At 57.4% G+C, this 16,377-nt stretch overlaps 1 protein-coding gene across 1 annotated transcript; it reads right to left on the reverse strand.

The window, feature by feature from the left end:
• Positions 1–10,607: 10,607 nt before the first annotated feature.
• Positions 10,608–13,522, reverse strand: LOC104672169 (taste receptor cell protein 1). The gene is given in 7 exon segments (XM_010375903.2): positions 10,608–10,652; positions 10,654–10,811; positions 12,228–12,257; positions 12,260–12,366; positions 12,664–12,728; positions 13,073–13,203; positions 13,376–13,522. Coding segments are annotated over 7 exon segments (582 nt in total). The 5' UTR covers positions 13,422–13,522.
• Between the last annotated feature and the right edge of the window lie 2,855 nt (positions 13,523–16,377).

The following is a 16,377-nucleotide window of genomic DNA, read 5'->3' on the forward strand; positions in this document are numbered from 1 at the left end:
TAGTGGCTGCACCTCCTCAAAGCCTGTAAACCTCTTAGACCCAACCCCACTACACCCTCAGAGGGGCTGGGGCTTCAGCTTGGGGCCCCACTGCACAGGAAGCTAGGGCTTCTCTGCCTCCTGCTGAGGCCTTGCCGGCTCCTCAGTGAGGCCTGCCTCTCACTCACTTCCTGGCCCCGTGGACATACCAGGACCCCAGCTTCCAGAGGCCAGGTCTTTGCCAGCCCCACCTCGCCATCTGCTGCCACCCTGGCATCTCTAAGCCCAGTAGGCCACAAGAGTACCTAGCTGCTAAAGGACTGGTCCCCACCAGATCTGCCTGGTGCTTCCCCAGAGGCCAGTGGGCATCCCCAGCCCCCAGCCCTTGGTAGCCCAGCCCCATCTGGGTGTTGCCGGCTTGGAGCTTTCTTCTAGACCTGTGAAAGCTATCCCATCTGGAGTTAGCTTAGACGTCTCCCCTGGCCTCCAGGGTACTTCTGACCCCAATCACCTGGCAGCCTGTTCTCCAGCATTCCTGGGACTGGTGGGGAGGCCTCTGCCAGCTCAGCGGGTGCCTTTCTGCACACCAGATTTGCTTTCCTTGCAACCCCAGCAGGAAGTCTCATTCTTTGTGGCGCCTGGCCCACCCCTCTGATGTGGGCCCTAAACCTCCAACTGTCCCAGCCCTGCAGAGTAGGTTCCCAAAGGCATCTGCAGCGATTCCTGTCATACTGGTCTCCCCCCAGGGTCCCCTCTGGAGCCTGGTACCAAGATCTCGGCGGGGTGGGAGGTACAGCTCAGTCTCCCTTCCCCCTCATCCCGCCCATTGGGGGACCTGTCCACCAAGGCCCCTGACTGCTGGGGGACGCACACCCGCAGCCCCCTTCTTTCTGTCTGCTGGCCCTTCCACAGCCTGGATACTTGAGCCCTGGCCAGAGGGATGATGATCCCAGGACTGTCTTCGCAAGTGGAGAGGCTCCTTGGCACCAGGCCCTGACTTCTTGGGCTGAGCTCAGCAGCAGGCGTGTCACCAAGGCCCCCTGGGCAGAAGGGGCTCAGCCCTGAGGGCTCATCACCTTCCCAGCTTTCCCCCTGCCCCCAGCCGCTGGCAGCCCCATCTTGACTCATTCAGGGTCCTGGAGGCCACGCCAGGAAGCAGCCGGCAGCTGGAAGAAGCACCTGGTGTTTCTGCGTCGCCCACGCTGGGGTGCAGTGGCGCCATCTTGACTCACTGCAAGCTCCGCCTCCCGGGTTCACCCCATTCTCCCGCCTCAGCCTCCCGAATAGCTGGGACTACAGGTGCCCACCACCATGCCCGGCTAATTTTGTTTTTGTATTTTTAGTAGAGACGGGGCTTCACCGTGTTAGCCAGGATGGTCTCGATCTCCTGAACTCGTGATCTGCCCGCCTCAGCCTCCCCAAGTGCTGGGATTACAGGGCTGAACCACCATGCCCGGCCTCTGCATCTTTTGTTATGGAGCTCCCTTGGGTAGGAGGGGCTACAGACTCAAGGGAGACTGCAGGCCACCCCTTCCCCACTCCCTGGCTGGGTGGGCTTCCAGCTCAGGAGTCTGACTGGAAGGATGGGACCGTCCTGTAACAGAAGGAGGTCTGAGTAGTGCAGGCCCAGTTTTACCCTCCAGCAGGGCCCCTCCCATTCATTTGTCCAGCTGGCTTTGCCCAAAGCACAAGCGATGTCTATGTGGACTGTGTCCCCTGTCCCCAAGGGGAGTCTGGCTCCAGTCCTGGCTTGGAACTCGGAGACCTTAGAATTAGAGGCCACATCTGGCAGGGTGGACCAGCATGGTCTGCCCACAGCCAGGGCAGGTACCATGTTGCAGCCCCAGACCTGACACCACTGCTCCCGTGTCCCCTCTCCACTTCCATCCTGCACACTACGTACACTACATGCTGTCCCTGATGAATCCAAGCTGTCAGCTTCCGTCAGCTTGGCCGGGAAGTCACGCTGACTATAAGAAGAATGGTGCAGCCTGAGTTGGGGGCTAAGTGGGAATGGGCCTGGTGTGGGGTGGGGGAGGTAAGGCTGAGGCAGGTGTCTGGCACCTCTCTACTTATCTTTCCTTCTCCCTTGTCCACGAAGGAGGCATCTTCTCCATGTCCCTCTGCCACCCCGGGGACATAAAATACTGCCCCAGGTCTGTCTTCCCTTGGACGTAGCCCACCGACCTTCCTGCGGGACTCAGGGCTTTGTTTTGTTCTGTGGCCCACATGAGAAGCAATTATCCCTGCTCTGCTCAGCTGAGAGGACAAACTGAGGCAGAGCAGGGGAACAACTCTGTCATAGTCCGACTGTTAATGGCAGAGTCAAGACCATTGAGTGTCAGGTTCAGTGGACACTAAGTGTGGAGGCTGTATTAGCCTGTTTTGTGTTGCTCTACAGGAATACCTGAGACTGGGTTATTTATTTGTTTGTTTGTTTGTTTGTTTATTTTTGAGATGAAGTCTAGCTCTGTTGCCCAGGCTGGAGTGCAGTGGTATGATCTCAAGTCACTGCAACCTCTGCCTCCTGGGTTCAGGCTATTCCCCTGCCTCAGCCTGCTGAGTAGCTGGAATTACAGGCATGTACCACCATGCCTGGCAAATTTTTTATATTTTTAGTAGAGAAAGGGTTTTGAAATAGAGTTTTGCTCTTGTGGCCCAGGCTAGAGTGCCATGGTATGATCTCAGCTCACTGCAACCTCTGCCTCCCAGTTCAAGCAATTTTCATGCCTCAACCTCCCAAGTAGCTGGGATTACAGGCATGCACCACCATGCCTGGCTAATTTTATATTTTTAGTAGAGACAGGGTTTTACCAGGTTAACCAGCCTGGTCTTGAACTCCTAACCTCAAGTGATTCACCCGCCTTGGCCTCCCAAAGTGCTGGGATTGTAGGTGTGAGCCACTGTGACCGGCCCTGAGACTGGGTAATTTATAAAAGAGGTTTATTTGCCTCACAGTTCTGCAGGCTGTACAATCATCTGCTAGGCTTCTGGTGAAGCCTCAGGAAGCTTTTATTCCTGGTGGGAGGCAAAGAGGGAGCAGGCGTGTTGCATGGTGAGAGAGGAAGCAAGAGAGAGGAGGCATCAGCCTCTTTTAAGCAATCAGCTCTCCAGTGAACTAATAGAAAACTCACTTATTGAATCTGGGAGACGGAGGTTGCAGTGAGCTGAGATTGCTCCACTGCACTCCAGCCTGGGCAACAGAGTGAGACTCTGTCTCAAGAAAAAAAAGAAAGAAAAGAAAGAAAAAGAAAAAAAAAATTAGAAAACTCACTCATTACCATGGGGAGGGCACTACGCCATTCACAAGGGATCTCCCACCATGACCCAAACACCTCACACTGTAGACCCCACCTCCAGCATTGGGGATCACATTTCAACACGAGATGTGGATGGGACAACTATCCAAACTATGTCAGAGGCCTCCCCCTCCCTCTCATCAGAGTCTTCTGTCCTCAGTTCAGGTGCATGCTGGCCTCCATGCCTGGCTTCCTAGGAAGTCATCTTGCCCTTTGAGACCAGCCTGGGCAACACAGCAAGACCCTGTCTCTACAAAAAATAAAATTAGACATGGTGGCATGCACCTGTAGTCCCAGCCACTCAGGAGGCTGAGGTGGGAAGATCACATGAACCCAGGAGGTCAAGGCTACAGTGAGATATGATTGCACCACCGCACTCCAGCCTGGGCAACGGAGCAAGACCCTGTCTCTAAAACGAGAAACAAAGTGCACCAGTGTGTGGATACCAGCTTCTCCTGGTGTGTGGACCTGACCTCACTACTCAGCCCCATGGGTGAGTGGGAGGCTGCCTGCTGTCTTCCAGAACATTCCCACCACTACACCTGTGTCCCTCCTGCATTCTCTGGCAGGCTTTGTGAGATGGCCTGACACTACCTCTCTGGTTGCCCTAAGACCCAGCTCAAACCTTCCCTGCCCCTGAGAACGTTTTCCTGAAGAGTCTTTCCCCCCACCCACAGGCCCCCTCATTTCAGAGCTTTGGGTGGGGTGAGTACAAGGATCAACTCTCTGCTCATAGCCTGGGAGGAACTGTCCCCAGGGTTGGGTCTCTGGATGGCATATGAGAGTCTAGACCAGGACCCAGATGCCTGTAACCTGAAGGGAGGCCATCAACTGCCCCAGCTTCACAGAGCCCCTCGTCCAGCCTGGCCTTCCAGGACAGGCCCGACCCCTGCATCCTTTGTCTTGGTCCCTCCTGGGAACTCTGGTTACCCTGGCTTACCTACTTTGACTCCAGAGGTAATGCTGACATCCCCCATGAGAAAGAGTGACAGACTGAGACTAATGTAGGGTTACCTGGCTCAGAGTCACCATGTCCAGGCAGAGCTCAGGTCCTGGCCTGGTTCAAGGTCTTCCCCAATGTCCTTCTAGCTCTGGTGCCCTGCAGGGTCTACCTTGGAGCACCTGGAGCCGGAGAAGCTGCCCCTCACCTTTGTGATCCCAGGGACCCACTCCCTGATCATGATGAAGGTGGACCCAAACCCGCTGAGGTGCCTGAAGGAGCAGGGTCAGCCTCTGCCTCCCACGGCCTCTCTGATGGGGAGGATGTTATCCCCGCAGCGAGAGCTGGGAGCAGAATCGGGAGGATGGGAGTTTTCTCTGTGGGTAGCTCTGGGCTCCAGGGTGGAGCTCTTTTAACCTGGCCCCTCCCCTGTGACACTCCTTGGCCCCAGGCAAAGAAAGCAGCTTGCCCGAGGTCACATGACAGGAATGAACAGAGTGGAACCTGGGTTCTTTTTCACCCAGCTGCAGTTCCCCCTCTCCCCTGCCCCTTCCCCAGGTGATAGAGAACCTGGCATGCTGTGCCCCCTAGAAGAGTTCCCTTTCCTTCTGGTGAGGGATGGGAACCAGCTTGGGGTGGGAGGGATGAGGGGTCTGGGGGCTCTCCCAGCCCTGCCTCACATTTGAAGGATGGCATCTGGGCGGCAGCATGGTTTAGGCTAGAACAGGCGGCCCCTAGGTTTATAGCCTGGCCTCGGGCAGGATGCTGCCATGCCACCTTCTCTTCTGCACATCCTGACCTGGCACCCTACCTAGTTAAATGTCCTCAGGCCTCCTGCCCCTGGACATTGCCCCCACTCCCTGCACAGGCACAGCTGTCCTTTTCCTGGACTAATCTTCAGAGATTCTTGTTCAGCCCACAGCTTTGCTGGACATCGCAGGCTGGGCCAGACCCCCTGCCCAGCACTAACATCTCTTTGTGAGTCTCAACCAGACTGAGCTGCAGCTTCAGGGTCAGGGTAGGCACTGACTTAATTGATGTGACCCAGGACAAGGGGTGTCACATCTGCTTAAGTTCTTGACCTCTATGGTCTCTTTGGGGCACGATACCCCTCTGTCCCATGCTTAGGTGTCCACATGTGGCCACAGTGCCTTTCCTACCACCATCCCTACTTGAGGCCGGTGTCCAGGCACCTGTGGCTCCAGGCAGAAGGCTGAGTGCAGAGCCAGACCTGGGTGGACGTTCTGCAGGAGCTGCAGGAGCTGACAGCCCTGGCCACCCAGCCCGTGGCCATCCATTCCCCTTCACCGTGGCTGACCCCTTGTCCACCATCCTTCCAGGGGCCAGGCCTGGGCCCAAACTGACTTTTGCCTGCCCCTGGTGCCCGTCGTGTTGTTGGCTGAGCATGATGGTCTTGTCCGTTTCCTTGATTATCCTCAATTAGAGGTTTATAGAGCCACGTGGGGACATCACATCTCCTGTCTACCAGGTCCTCACCAGAGACAGGACTGCCTTGGGCCGGGGATACTCAGGGGTCACACTCTCCTGTTGGGACCTAGCTTCAGCGGCTTCAATCTGGGCAATGGCCTGATGGGCGGCTGCCCCTTCTCTGCTTCTGGGAGGCAGGAGAGGAAGGTCAGGCAGGAGATCTGCTTCCTGCCCACCTGAGGCTGGTTGGAAGCAGGGTGCCCACCTGTGCCTGTCTCACCTTGCTTCAGGTGCATCGGAGGCTGAACCCCTCTCCTGATCTCCTGCAGGTGCAGATTCCAGGTTTCCAATGGGTGTTGGGGTGGGCTCCAGTGCTCTTCTGGCTCTAGGGAACCCTGGGCTCCATGAGGCCTTGGCCTAGCCAGATTGTTTCCCACACTGTCACCTCCCCACACTGTCACCTCCCCACACATGGAGCTGCACGCTCTGTGCCCTGGGTGGGACATTGGAAGGAGTTCCACCTTCCAGGTTTGGATCACAGTAAAGCCTCTGCCATGGGGATGTGCTGGCCGAGATAGATGGGGTTGAACCAACCCTGTCACTTTGGCCTTAGGCAAGTCCCTTTCTCCAGCAGCCAGACGGGGATAATAGCACCTATTTCACCCGTACTCAAGTGCTCACTTGTTAGCGGGAACTGAGTCCTATAGGAGGTGCAGGCAGAGCCATGGAGGCAGCACTGCAGCTGGACCTGGGCCTGAGTTGCAGCTCCTGGCTGTGAGATGTGTCTCTCTGTTTATTCATCTGAAGGATAGGGCTGTGCTGTTCTGGGGTCACTGTTACAATTCAACTGGCCTCTGTGAGTTGGTGGTGGCCTCTTGAGAGGTTTGAGGTGAGCTGGAGGTGTGTATTGAATGCCCGCTCACACCCATGGGGAAGACCCACTTAGGGAAGATTCATGTGTCTGTATGGAGGAACCCAGGTTCCCTGCCCCTCAGCTGTCCTCTGTCCCTTCCCAGCCCCCTCTATTGTCCTGCAGACTCTGGCGGTGGCCATCTGGCTGGTCCACGCTTCCAGGTGGACCCTCTCTCCTCACGTGGTGCAGGTCCCTTTGCGCCACTTCCAGACAGGCCACACTAGCCCCAGGGCCTCCCTTCCCTGCTACCCATTCCCCACCCCCAGGTATGTGCCACCTCCCTAAAGCCTGCTGTATTCACCAGCTGTGTTTGAACTTTGTCTTTGTGCAAGGCCTCATGCAAAGCCTGAAATAGCCTGGCTTGTAGAGGTCCAGGAGACCAAAGCTTTAAGACAGAGTGGTGGTCTTCCAGAGCCCACTTAGCCTCAGCCCCAGGGCGGTGTCCATGCTGGTCCTGGCTCCAGTGACCCAGTTCTCTCCCAAGAGGCCTGTAAGTGCTCCTGTGGTGATGGAGGTGGCTGGAGAGAACAGGCTGCCATAACCCTCCCTCCCTGAGAAGGCCCAATGGGGAGCATTTTAGGCATCAGGGCATCCCCGGGAGCATCTTCCAGGGACCCCTCCTGCACCCTGCCCCGCCCTGGCTCTCTAGTCAGAAATTGTAGTTGCTTGGACAGCGGGCCTGACCCAGGATAAGTGCATCTATTAGGCTGGTCATTGGGGTGCTGGGGTGGGGGCAGGGGTGCTTCAGGGATAGGAAGGAGAGGCCTGTGTGTTCCAGAAGTACAGAGGAACCTGGTGCCAGCCACAGTCAACCCCGATGTGATGACCTTTCTACCCACCCTCTTTGATGTCTTGATTCTGGCTGATGTCCTTGGCCAGGTAAGCTTATGGTTTGGGCTCCTGGGGTCCCCTCACTGGGCCTGCCCACTCCTTGCAGGTAGGGGAGCCTTCGGGCCAGGACTACCCTTGGCTCCCCCTTCCAGGTCGTAGGTTCAAAGACCATTCCTGGGTTCCACCACCATCAAGCCTCAATGGTGTCCTGATGGGCACAGGAGCTGCTGGGGCTTTCTAGACTAAGACCCTTGCCTATCCCTGTGTTCCCCCCTGCAGTGGGGCTGCAGGAGTCGGCCTCAGTCTCTGCCCTGGGAGCCTGCCTTACCTTGCCCTGGCAGCCCCACACCTGCCCTGGAAGACCCCCCACACCCACTGGCTCTGATTCACCGTAGAGCAGCCAGGGGCCCCGTTGCTCACACCCTCTGGCCTGAGGATGACTGGCACTGTGGTTGGGTTTGGGGTGTCAGGGAGGGGGGTGGGCCTTGCCCTCAGCAGCCCCCATCCCCACTCTGACCCCTTTTCAGTCTTCCTCCTCTTGTGGGCTCTACCCTGGGGCCCTCACAGCTCCTCACACCAGATGACCGTCTAAATATCTAGAAATCAATATTTTAAATACTAACTTTGGATTGCTTCCTGGCTTTTCCATACCCCCAAAGGGCCTGCGTTTCTCTTAGGACTGACAGTCTCTCCAGCCCTATTGGGCCAGACCAGGCGGGCGTAAGGGTGCCCCTGCCCCAGCCCTCTTTGGGGTGGGCTTCTGTCCTCTTCCTGCTGCCTCTGCAGCTGAGTTCCTGCCCCAGGAAGAGAAACTTAACCAACTCCGTGGGGATGAAGGTGCCCTGCAAAGCGCCACGGGAGGGTTGCCGGGCTGCCGCGTTCTGCTATCTGAGGCCCACCATGCTGGGCCACGCCCAGAGCCGGCCTGAGTACCCCCAACTCCACGGGCTCTGTGATGTGTATGTACAGGATCACACCTTGCCCTTTCCTCCTGGCTGACCCTTCCCTATCTCCCCGCCCCGACCCTGTGCCCTGTGTGTGAGTACCCAGCTCACTCTTGTTTCTTCCTCTCCAAAGCATGGTCCCTGGCAGCACGAGTGGCAGGAGGGTCAGCAGAGACTTCGGACCCCTCAGCAGTGCCTAAGACCTCAGCTGTGCCTAAGACTAGGTGTGTGTGCTGGGGGAGGCTCTTGGCCACCATTTCCCCCTCTGTAAACGAGACCGATACCTGTGGCATGGAGGGCGGGAGGCTGGTGTGAGTGCCAAGCACTTGGAGCAGGGCCCTGAGTGAGCATGGACGTGGGAGCAGGGGTGTTCCTAGACTTTATGCACCTTGGGGATGGGAGTGGGGCTCCCTGCGTGGGTTGACAAGGCATTGTTTTCCCCTACCCCACCTCTGTCCCAGCCCTGCAAGTCCAGTCCTTTGGGGTCTAGGAGGGAAGAAGCCCCTGGCTGTGTGGCCTCGGGCTGGACCCTGGCCCTCTCTGGCTCTGAGTTCCTGGGAAAGTCGGTGGTGTTGGAACTCCGGATTCATTCCTCAGCATTGAGGCACTGTCTGTGGAAGCCGTGGAGCAAGGTGAGGGTGGGGAGAGGAGAGGCTTGGAGTTTGGGTTTCAGCAGAGGGATCAGCAGCGTGAGGGGTCACCTGTGTGTAGAGGAAAGGGAGTGAAGGCCAGGAGTGAGGAATGAGTCTGAGTGCACCCAGGATGGTGCTGCGTCTCCTCCCACATCCACCTGGCCCTGGTCGAGGGAGAAGAAAGGCCACAAGACAAAGGGGAAACTGAGTTGGGTCCACACATGTCCTTCCAGGACCTGGAGGTGCCACTGTCTGGCCACCATGCAGTGGGAAGTTGGGGAAGGAAGATTCCCTCCCCACACCTCCTGTTCTCTGTCCCAGGTCTCCTGGCGCCCTGTGCACCTAAGTTCAGTCTCTGTCAGCCCCCAGCAGCATTTCTAGGGTTGGTGGGAGGCAGCTGGGAACAGGCTAGGGGTAGGTGGGGCCTGCTTGGGGGAGTCTGCTTGACTGCTTGGGCCACTGCCCACGGTAGTGGGGAGCTTTTCTGGCACACTGACTGCACCACCCAGGGCTGCCAACGACAGCCCCCTGGGGAGTGTTTGCAGAAGGCCTTGACAGTGGGGGCGGTGGACTCCACCAAGAACAAACACCTGGGGTGGGGTCAGGGAGAACCGCCCTCCACTTACCTGTCTGGAGAGTCCTCTGTACCACACTGCACATCTACACTCCCAGGCTGAACACCCCGAGGGAGGCCCTCCACTTTAGCACCTTGACAAGAAGGGCAGGGACACTGGGATCAGGCCCAGTCCCCGGCCCCAAACCCCGCAGCCCCAGCTGCAGGCTGAGGAGATGCTGGGCTTGGGTGGGGAATCAGGGATGTAAAGGGGCCTACTCACCCCTCAGCTTGGCTTAAAGACTCAAGAGGTCAAAGGCTCAGCCTGCCCCTCAAGAAGGAGCCTGGGCCCAGCCAGACACTCACCAGGACAAGGCCCAGTGTGACCAGCAGGAGACCCAGGATGAGGAGAGCCATGGCATAATCAGGGATGGAGGCGTCCAGCGGGCTGGAGGCTTTGGGGCTAGGGGTGCCTGGAGCAGAGCAAGAAGGCCATGGCCAGGCGGGGTCCTGCTCCCAGACTTCTGAGAAGGCAGAATCTGGGCCCAGAAGGTGCTGCGGGACCAGAGAGCTGGGGCTACGAGCATCTTGGAGGGCTCCATGAGGAGGGGAGGCAGGCTTCAGATCCGGGCATGTGGAGGCAGCAAGCCCAAGGGAGGAGGCAGATGGACAGAGGGAGGGGGCCTGTAGGGGGAAGGAGTTACTAACCGAGGTCTGGGATGACCATCTCTACCAAGAGACCCTCTGCCTCCCCCAGGGTGTGCAGACCCTGACACACACAGTCCCACACGAGAGCCTGAGCTGGCACCGCACTGAAGGAGGTGGCACCCACTCTGGCGGTCAGTGGGTCCAGCCTGGTGGGAGGATCATCACAGACTTCAGGGGGCTGGGCAGCCTTGCGGGACTAGGGGCAGTCATCTCTTCCAGCCTCCTGCCCTCAACCCCAGAACCCAGGTCTGAGCCCTGTGTCACCCAGGGCCACCCTGGACCCACCAGAATTCCTCCACCACCACTTGGTCAAAGTTCTGCAGAGGTCTCAGGATGAGGGTCAGCTGGGGGGTCAGGAGAGGACGAAGAGGGTCACAGCTCTACCAAAGCCTTGTCCAGTTATCCCCCATCTTCCCGAGGCCTCTTTCCCAACCCCCCCACTTCATCCCGCCACTTCACCCATCTTGTCAGTTGCCCCTGAAGTGCGCAGAACTCAGGGCTGGTTTTGTCCTCCAAGGCCTTGGTGTAGGGCTGGCCCAGGATCTGCGGCCAAACTTCATTCAGCACCAGCTCTGCCTTCTCCCCTAGAGCGATGGGGCTGGAGGTGGCATCAGCTTCGCCCCCTCTCCTGGAAGCCCTGGGGTGGGAAGCACTCCCAAACTCTAATGCTCCATCCAGGGGTCAGCTGCAGCTGGTCTAAAAACCAAATTTCTTGCTGCCTATTTTTGTGTGGCCCACGAGCTAAGAATGGCTTTTACATGTTTAAATGGTTGAAAACATGGAAAGTAGAATCGTATCTTGGGACACATGAGAAGTATGTGACATGCAAACTTCCACGTCCATAAAGAAAGGTTTCCGGGAACATGGCCACGCTCATTTGTTGACATGTTGTCTAGGGCTGCTTTCTTGCTACAGGGGCGGGTTTGAGTAGGTGGTGACAGAGACCCAGTGGTCTGCAGAGCCTTAAAGAGTTTCCTTCTGGCCCTTTACAGAAAACGCTTGCTAACCCCTGCACTGATCCATCTAATGGAATACGCTGCTCACTCCGAGAGTTGATCCCAGTAGGAAATGTTGCTGACAATTTAACAGATGCTGCTTTTATGTTTTATTTTGTCACTGCTCTGGTGGGAGACATGTAAGAAAATTCACTCCCTGGGAGGAGGTCATGGTGGGGTTTGTGGCCATCAATGGTGAAGCCTCTGTAAGAGGATGCGTGGGGAGCTGTACCGTCTGCTGAGGGGGTTGTGATGGGTCCTCCGTGTTGAGGAATGGAGAGGGAACATGGCCTGTCTGCCGGGAGCTGGCTTTCTGGGGAGCAGAAGAGATGGTGGTTCGGGCCTGTGGAGGCAGAGACCCAAACCAATCTGGTCTCTGGGGTGGCCGGCAGGGAGACTAGCTGTGTAGGAGTGGGTGCGAGGGCAGAGCCCGAAGGAGGGCACCCCGACCACACTCCCAGGAGGCTGTGGTGGTGGGGGTGGGGCAGCACTGTAGCAGGACCAGCACCTTCTGTGGCTGAGGGGTCCTTGGAGAGCAGCTCCGGGCTGTGCGTACCTGGAGGGGACTGATTTTACCCAGCACTCTCCCAACTTGGGCGTGGACCAGCTCTCCCTGTTAGGATGACATGAGCTTGCAGAAGTCATCCTATCAGGAGGCCCCAAGAGGAGATATGGGTTTCTTGCAGCCCCGGCACTAGGGCAGAGCTGAGGGCTTTTGCCCCTGATTTGGTGGGATAGATCTTGTCATGCATGTGAGGACTCAGTGAGGTTCTGGGCAATCAGGGAGGTGATAGGACCCTCTCATCCCTCTGGTTCCAGCTGCTTCTCGCGTCTGTCCAGTTCCTTGCTAAATCTCTATGCCCCATTCCTCTCTGTGGCCCCAACACATGAGCAAGTATTGTCTGAAAGAAGTTCTGCCCATTCTCTAGAAGAGAAACACCGAGGTTTAGAGAGGGGAAGAGCCTGCTGGCCCAGAGACACACAGGGATCGCAGCCCCGACTCACCATTGGCCACGATGCTGGATTTCTGGAGGATGGATCTGTTATGTTTTGGGCCATGTGATTAGCCAGGCCTTGGAGGTGGGTAGGGATGGGGGTCTGGAACTTGTATTCGATATAAACGCCCACCTACTGTTCAGCATTGCTAGAGAAGCACAAGGGGAGAGTGCAGGGGTCACAAACTTTTTGCCAGTACGTTTCTAGAAGCAGGTTGAGTCCCCCGAAATGCACACCCTCTGGTGTGGGGCTCCCTACCTCCTAGGCAGAGCCTGCTTACATGGCCAAGCTACAGCAACCTGGGGCAAAGTCCTTTCCCAGGTAGCCCCAAACCTACACCCCCATATTTTGGTTCTGGGTCACAGAGTTGCCTCCTTATGCCCCAGGGCAGCCCCCAAGAGAGCAGCAGGACAAGCTGGACGGACGGGACGGGGACTTGACCCACCTGAAGAGGAGCAGGGGCCTCTCTTGGGGACTCACCTTATAGAATCCTGACACCACCGGTGTGACCTGTGGGAAACCCTGGAGGTCAGGGCGAGCCTGGGAGCTGTCTCTCCTGAGACCCAGTGTGGGATGGGGACCAGGTGAGGCGGGAGGTAGGACCTGGGAGGGAGCCACCCTTAAACACAGCGTCCTGGGTTGGGGTGTCTGCTTACAGAGCCTGGCCGTGTTCTCATTCGGACAGAGTCACCTCCTCCTTCAGAGAACCCTCTCCCCCAGGGCATGGTGCCCTCTATGCCCGCCTTCCCCCACAGTGCCATGGCTGGGTGCTGCCTCCATGCTGGAAGGCCTGCTTTCAAGGGAGGCATAGTGAGTGTCCCAGACCCCAGAAGGGGTGGAAAAGGCCACCTCGCCTGTTGAAGGATCTGCCTTTCCAGCAGGACAAAGGAGACAGAACCCGGTACAAGGAGCTGCGGCAGGAAGGGCCTTATGGCTGTGAAGCGGATGCTGATGGTCTCCTGGGCCAGAGTGATCAGGTCGGCCCCTGTAGAGCCATGGATGGGAGTTCCGGAGGCGCCAGGCCCCTCCTCACCCACCGCACCACCAGGTGCTTCAGGGTCAGGGCAGGAGTTGGATCCCTCTAGGGAGTCCACCCAGTGCTCCCCCTGGGCAGGTGAAAAGGCACCGCGGTAGGGGCGGCTGGGGATGGGACTCACCATCAGAGGTGAGGCTGTTCTCAGCCAATGACAGGTTCCCCAGCATCTGCCCTGAGGTCTTCACTTTGCGATACAAAGCCCAGAGGACTTCACAGGGAGAGGGGCCTGGGGCACGGCCCCCAAATACAAGAGAGGCGTTCACCACTACAGAGCCAGGCCTGTGGGGGCAGAGCCACATCCTCAGCCAGGGCCAGTGGGAGCATGAGGGGTCCTGTGTGCCCGGTGGGGGCCTGGCTGGTGCAAGAGTTGGCATCCCAAGGGAGGGAAGTCCACAGGGGAAGCCATGGGCCACGCAGAGAAGAGCCTCCCTGTGTGACTCAAGGCAAGTCACCTTACCCCTGTGGGCCTCGGCTGCCTGCTCAGTAAAAGGAGGATAATGATCCCTTTCCCAGAGGATGGCTGTGAGGCCTGAATGACTCAGCCACCAGCACCCAAAGCAAGCACTCAGTGAAACTGAGTTCCCTTGGACACCCCAACAAGCCGGCTGTCATGGGAATACCATGAATCCCGCCCAGGGAGTGCCCAGGGCAGCGTTACTCAACCAGGCTGCAGCTGGCTGTGAGGTCTCAGGATGATAATCTGGATCACACTGAGAAAAACATCTTTGGCTGTATCACAAGGAGCAGGGGCTCTGGAGAGAGGGAGGTGACAGGCCTGAAGAATCTCTGAAAGCCAGTGAGAGATGGACCAATTGCCCTGGCCTTAGTAGGGCGCTGAAGGAGCTTTTGGGGAGAGACCAGGAGACAAGTAAGAATCCAGAATAAGTTTTGTCCTTCCCCTGAGCACTTGCTTGCTGTGCATGTTGGGGGTGGGGAGAGAAAACTTCTCTTCAGGCACAGGGCAGGGAAGTCATAGAAAGTTCCCATTTGTTAAAAGGGAAAACTATCTGAGCAGCTCAGGAGCATGGCCTGGAGAGAGAGTGAGCTTCCTGTCACTGGGAGCATTCGAGCCTTTAAATTACTTACAAGATTCAAAGCCCACACTGAGCTCACAACTCAAGTGGGGCTGCAGCGATTTGGACCTTCTCAGCCTTTGACATGACATGGCAGGGCTGCTCTCTGCTGGCAAATGTGGTCTTGGGTCTCCCCCAGCATGCTCTTCCCCTAGAGGCTTAGAGTGGAGGGCCCTGCCCAAGGGATTTGCATCCCTTTGCATGTCATTTACATGCCTGCTGCCTTTGCTGCCCCTGCCTTCCCCACTGCACTCAGACAACGCCTGGCATTCCTGCCCAAATCCTGCAGCTGGAATCAGGGATCAAGGCAGGTCAAAGGGCATCTGAGGTCACACAGCATAGCCAGTGGCAGAATCAGACGTGGGCCTCCTCCCTGCCTGTCCAGGGCTCTTCCTGCCCCTGCCCCCAGGTGCTCCTGAATTGGGGGTGGGACGGGCAGAGCTAGGCATCTGAGACAGCCCTTGTGGCTGAGAAGGGTCAGAGCAGCTGGTGGGTGATGGGTGGGCCCTGAGAGCCGTGTGCACTCACCTGAAGACCAGGACACCAATGCCCTGGAAGCTGGGGAAGGCCTCGTGGTAGAGGGGCTGGAGCTGAGAACAGGCAGAGGCATGGAAGGCTGGCACGTGCCACCCCAAACCTTCCCTCCTGCCCTAACCCATCCCCCTATCTGACCCTACCACCTACCCTCGTCAACCCTCCATCATCTTGGCATGGTCCCTGCAATGGTCCCTCACAGACCACCTGGGATTCCCAGGCCCTGCCCAAGCTGTTCCTCACACAGTGGCCAGAGATAACCTGCCAGTCATCCTCTGCTGAAAGCCTCAAGGTCTGTCTGGGCGCCAGGGCTCACGCCTGTAATCCCAACATTTTGGGAGGCTGAGGTGGGAGGATCGCTTGAGCCGAGGAGTTCAAGACCAGCCTGGGCAACATGGCGAAATCCCTTCTCTACCAAAAATACCAAAACTAGCCAGGCATGGTAGTGTGTGCCTGTAGTCCCAGCTACTCAGGAAGCCGAGGTGGGAGGGTGGTTTGAGCCCAGGAGGCAGATGCTGCAGCAAACACCCAGCCTTCCTAGGTTTTTCCCTCTCTACTGTTTTCTTGAAAATCAGCTTTCCAATGCAGTCATTCTCATCTCTGCATTGGACAGCTGCCATGTTGGCCTGCCATCCAGACCTCTCTGACTTGGACGACTACGCTGCTCCTAACAGGCCTCCCCTTCTCCCTCTCTCACCCCTGTTTCAAATTATTCTCCTCACAGACCCTCTCGCTGGGTTCCCTCTGCCTCTGCTGCCTCCGACCACCTCTTCACCCCAAGGTCATCACAGGTGCCATTCTCTGCCTAGAAAGCCCCTCTGTGTTTCATCTGGCCAACTTCTGTGTCCCAGTTAAAATTCCCAGTTCTCAGAATGGTGTTGTCTGGGCAGCCACCTCTCCCCAGCAGCCCCCTCTCGCTGCCTATCCTGTCTGCACTTCTCCTTTCCATAGCTTATCACAACTACGACGACATCTGGATTTGTTTGATCACTCCTTGTAGGGCTGTCCTCTCCTCCAGACTGCAGGCTCCCTGAGGGCAGGGGGCATGCTTGCTTTTGCTTACTTACTGTGGTGTTCCCAGCACTTAGCACCATACCTGGTACAGTAGGTGCTCAGTTAGTGGTAGGAAGAAATGAGTTAGTTGAATAAATGAAGGAATGAACCAATAAACTAATGGACAGAGACTCAGAGTTCCCCCTGGATGCCAGGCAAGAAATGGCACTTGCCGGCTAGGGCACCCATGGTTCCAGAACCAAGGCAGAGGCAGATTTGGTTTTGGCTGCAGGAACTCTGCCTCACTTTGCCTCACTGGCCACCTGCGCACCGGAGGAGGGGCGCTCACCTGGTGGCGGATGATCTTATGCAGCAGCTGGTGCTTCCAGGAGTCAGGGTTCAAGAGTGCAGCCGAGAAGGCTTCATTGGTGATTGTGAAAGTCACGGAGCGGGTCATGTGACTGGGTCCTGGGGTAGAGGAGACTGAGTCCTGAAATGAGAAGGTCTGGCTGCGATGAAGCAG

This window comes from Rhinopithecus roxellana, chromosome 5 (genome assembly GCF_007565055.1).
Source record: "Rhinopithecus roxellana isolate Shanxi Qingling chromosome 5, ASM756505v1, whole genome shotgun sequence".
Taxonomy (NCBI): domain Eukaryota; kingdom Metazoa; phylum Chordata; class Mammalia; order Primates; family Cercopithecidae; genus Rhinopithecus; species Rhinopithecus roxellana.